This window comes from Rhagoletis zephyria, unplaced genomic scaffold, assembly GCF_001687245.7.
Source record: "Rhagoletis zephyria isolate East Lansing unplaced genomic scaffold, Rhagoletis_zephyria_1.1 Rzeph_scaffold_00523, whole genome shotgun sequence".
Lineage (NCBI taxonomy): Eukaryota > Metazoa > Arthropoda > Insecta > Diptera > Tephritidae > Rhagoletis > Rhagoletis zephyria.
In genome coordinates, this window is record NW_016157607.1 from 103,066 (window position 1) to 106,538 (window position 3,473).

The following is a 3,473-nucleotide window of genomic DNA, read 5'->3' on the forward strand; positions in this document are numbered from 1 at the left end:
ATGTGAAATATAGTCAGCGAAAACAAAAAAAAATTTCCATTTGTGATAAAAGAGAAAAATTTCGAAAAGACTTACAAATTTTCTTAAATAGGGCTAACGCTGAGTTTTCACTAGGCATTACATGAAAAAAATTATAATGACTATATTTGGCATTAAACATATAGTTGCCTTAATATATAAGAAACTAATCTCACACTTTTTTCAAATAAATCTAGATATTGAAACCGTTATGAACAATGTGTGTACATATGTTTAAAAATTACTTACATTGAAAGTTTGGTCGAATCGCTGTGTTTTGATTTTTCATAAAAATTAAGTGAAAGACGTTGACAAAATATATAATCGATTTTGACGATTCCTTCCTGCATCGCTTATTTTTATTTTTATTCAAATCGATTCAAAAACTGGGGTGGCTTTCTGTNAAAAGACGTTGACAAAATATATAATCGATTTTGACGATTCCTTCCTGCATCGCTTATTTTTATTTTTATTTTTATTCAAATCGATTCAAAAACTGGGGTGGCTTTCTGTAATTCGATATCGAGCAAAAACGTGTATCGAAGTATCGTTTTTGCTTTCCCTAACGATAAATGTCGTCGTGCTGTATCGACCATTCGATAGAAACTGTTCGACACCACTTTTGCTCTCGTTTTGCCTTTCGCAGCTGTCAACCTCAACCAAAATGTAAGTTACAATTTTTAATTTTTCTGTGATTTTAAACGTTTTTTATTTATTTAAGAGTCAACAAACGAACGCTGCTCAACTTAAGCTTATGATAGAATTTATGGAGCAGCAAGACGCTTTAGCCAAAAATAGTTTGCAATGTGTTAGCAATGGGCGCGAGAAGAAAAAGAAGTTATGGAGCAAATTAACGGAAATGTTAAATAGCAACGGGCCTCCGATGAAATCAACGAAGGGATGGCAGAAAGTAAATAGAAATACTTAGCAAATGATTTTAGTTGTAACATTAAATTCATGCAATATTTCTAGGTATGGACTGACTACAAATATAATGCAAAGCGCAAGTTAAGCGCCCGAATGAATAGTTTAAAAAAACGGGTGGTGGGCCATATGATGCCGTTAAATTAAGTAATTTGGAGGAACGTGTAATTGCTGCAGCAAATATAAACGCACAAGTAATGGGCATTCCGGGCGTGGCGTCATATGGTACCAAAACAGACGAGCCTTGCTCTTCTACTGCTGCCCCGGAACCGGACGAAGCTTTCGTTAGTGACTCTTTAAGAGAAATGTTAAGCGAATCCTCGAGTAATAATGAAAATGAAGGGGCAGGTGAGACTAATACACCAAGAGGAAAAAGAAGGGCCGACACGGCAAGCGACAGCGAGGCACCACCATCACCTAAAGCACCACAAACGTCTAAACTAAAACAAACGCCTATAGTACCACAAACGCCTAAAAAGAGATGTGTAGATCCAAAGATAAGAATCATAGAACCAGAAATAGAAAACCAAGACAAATTTCAAACTGAAATATTAAAGCTTTTAAAGGAGAAAAATGAAATTGAAGAAAATAAGCTGCATTTAATGGAAAAGCAAGTTGCATCTGAAATTCAGTACAAAAAAATGAAATTGCAAGTATTACAATTAAATTTAGAGAAAGTTACGTGTGAAATCGAAGCGCTAAAACGAGAAACAAATGATAACTTATAACTTATGTAAAGTACAATGAAATGCAATGCTTTTAAAAGAGAACAATAAGATTGAGTTGAAAAATAAAATTTCAAGCACTACAATTAAATTTAGAGATAGTTAAGTAAAAATCGCTTTGCTGAAACGCGAAACAAGTGATAAATGAATTTATAACTTATGTGAAGTACAATGTTTATGTTTTATGTTATTTATTTATTAACAATCAATACAAATATAATTTTTACATTGCGGTTTGGGAAAAATGTTCTTTTATTCGATTTCTTATTCTTTCAGCTTCTCGGTTAACTATTTCTGGTGGAGTGGTATCTACCCCTCTTTCTTGTCGTGAAGTTGCAGCTTCGTTATTGCTTTCAAACTGAACATTGCGGCTGATGCACACATTATGCAGAGCTGCACACACGTTTGCAATTTTGGCAACCAATGTTGGGTTATACCTTGGCTTTCTGTCGTCAGATAATATCCTCCAGCGCCCTGAAGTAGACGATGTGAATAAAACTAATATAAAAAGCACTGAATTTTGCAATATGCTAACCTTTATAAACCCCAATGCTTCTTTCAACAACGCTCCTTGCTTTGCTATGTATATCATTGTAGATACATTTACTTGCGTCAGTTTCATTTTCTCGTAATCGGTATGGGGTCATTAGCCATGGTTCAAGAGGGTATCCAGAATCGCCTTAAGATATATTTTCAAGTTAATATATGTTTTTTTCTATTGAATATATTTTAAATGTTCACCGACTTTACCTAATAGCCAAGAATTTGTATCTCCGCTGTTGTATCGTCGCTCCATTACCATTCTCTCATTGGAGGCCTTCCACACAAACGAGTCGTGTGCAGCCCCCCCAAATTTTGGGCATATAGCTCTTATAATTAATTTATGGTCGCAGATCTACATTAAAGATTGTCCAATACGATAATTCATAAACAATTCCAAGGAAATTTCATACATAAAGTATATATATACTTACTAGCATTGCATTAATGCTATGTTTGCCTTTTCTATTAAAATATATGTGTTCGTTTTCCACAGGTTTTAGCAACTGCAAATGCGTACCATCGACGGCACCGACAACTGCAGTGGATTAAAATTAGAAAGATTAGAAAGCTAGTTATTGATTCGACGAATTTACCCCCAGGAAAATTGTATTTTTGATTGAACCACTCCTTACACGGCTGGAAGTCTTTTTCATAAACTATCCATTGGCTACATAAATGGTCTTCCATGGATGACAACGTGTCGCGAAAGATCTTCGACAGAGTGCTTGGTCCCATGGGTGCTGTGTGTGCGCCTCCCGTTTGCCACTGGTACCCGCCACCTGCTAAAATTTCCAGTGTTGCTGCTAGTCTCATGATTGGAGGAATATATGTAGTTCTCATGCCTTTCCTTAATTTTTTTTCGTTGAGAACGTACATAAATACTTCTTTGGTCAGCCGATATTTTGTTTGGAAGCTTAGAAATGGAAATAAATTTAAAAGAAATTGAATGCTCCTTAGTTTTTACAATATTAATTAAACTTACCACTTTTCAGGCAATTCCATGGGATTAGATGCATCTCGGATCCCTCTTCTATTAATTAAAGAGTTTTCCTCTCCAAAACCGTCCAAAATCAAAAAATAACGCCAATTGTACATTGTTTTCATTCAAATTACATACAAATTCCTACAATATGAAAACGAGAGTGGTCATATCGAAACACGGAAACCAAAATGGTCTCGCCAAGCATTCGATATCGAATTGAAGTATCGAGCCGACGAGTGTCGACTATCGAATTACGGAAACCCGCCCCTGATTTTTTCGAT

At 35.3% G+C, this 3,473-nt stretch overlaps 1 protein-coding gene across 1 annotated transcript; it reads right to left on the bottom strand.

The window, feature by feature from the left end:
* Positions 1–1,890: 1,890 nt before the first annotated feature.
* LOC108360131 (putative nuclease HARBI1) lies at positions 1,891–3,147 on the bottom strand. Its single transcript, XM_017612318.1, has 5 exons — positions 2,804–3,147; positions 2,642–2,745; positions 2,418–2,562; positions 2,203–2,346; positions 1,891–2,141 (listed from the first exon to the last, which is right to left on the bottom strand). The coding sequence occupies exons 1-5, from the start codon at positions 3,084–3,086 to the stop codon at positions 1,891–1,893; spliced, it is 927 nt and encodes a 308-aa protein (XP_017467807.1). The 5' UTR covers positions 3,087–3,147.
* Between the last annotated feature and the right edge of the window lie 326 nt (positions 3,148–3,473).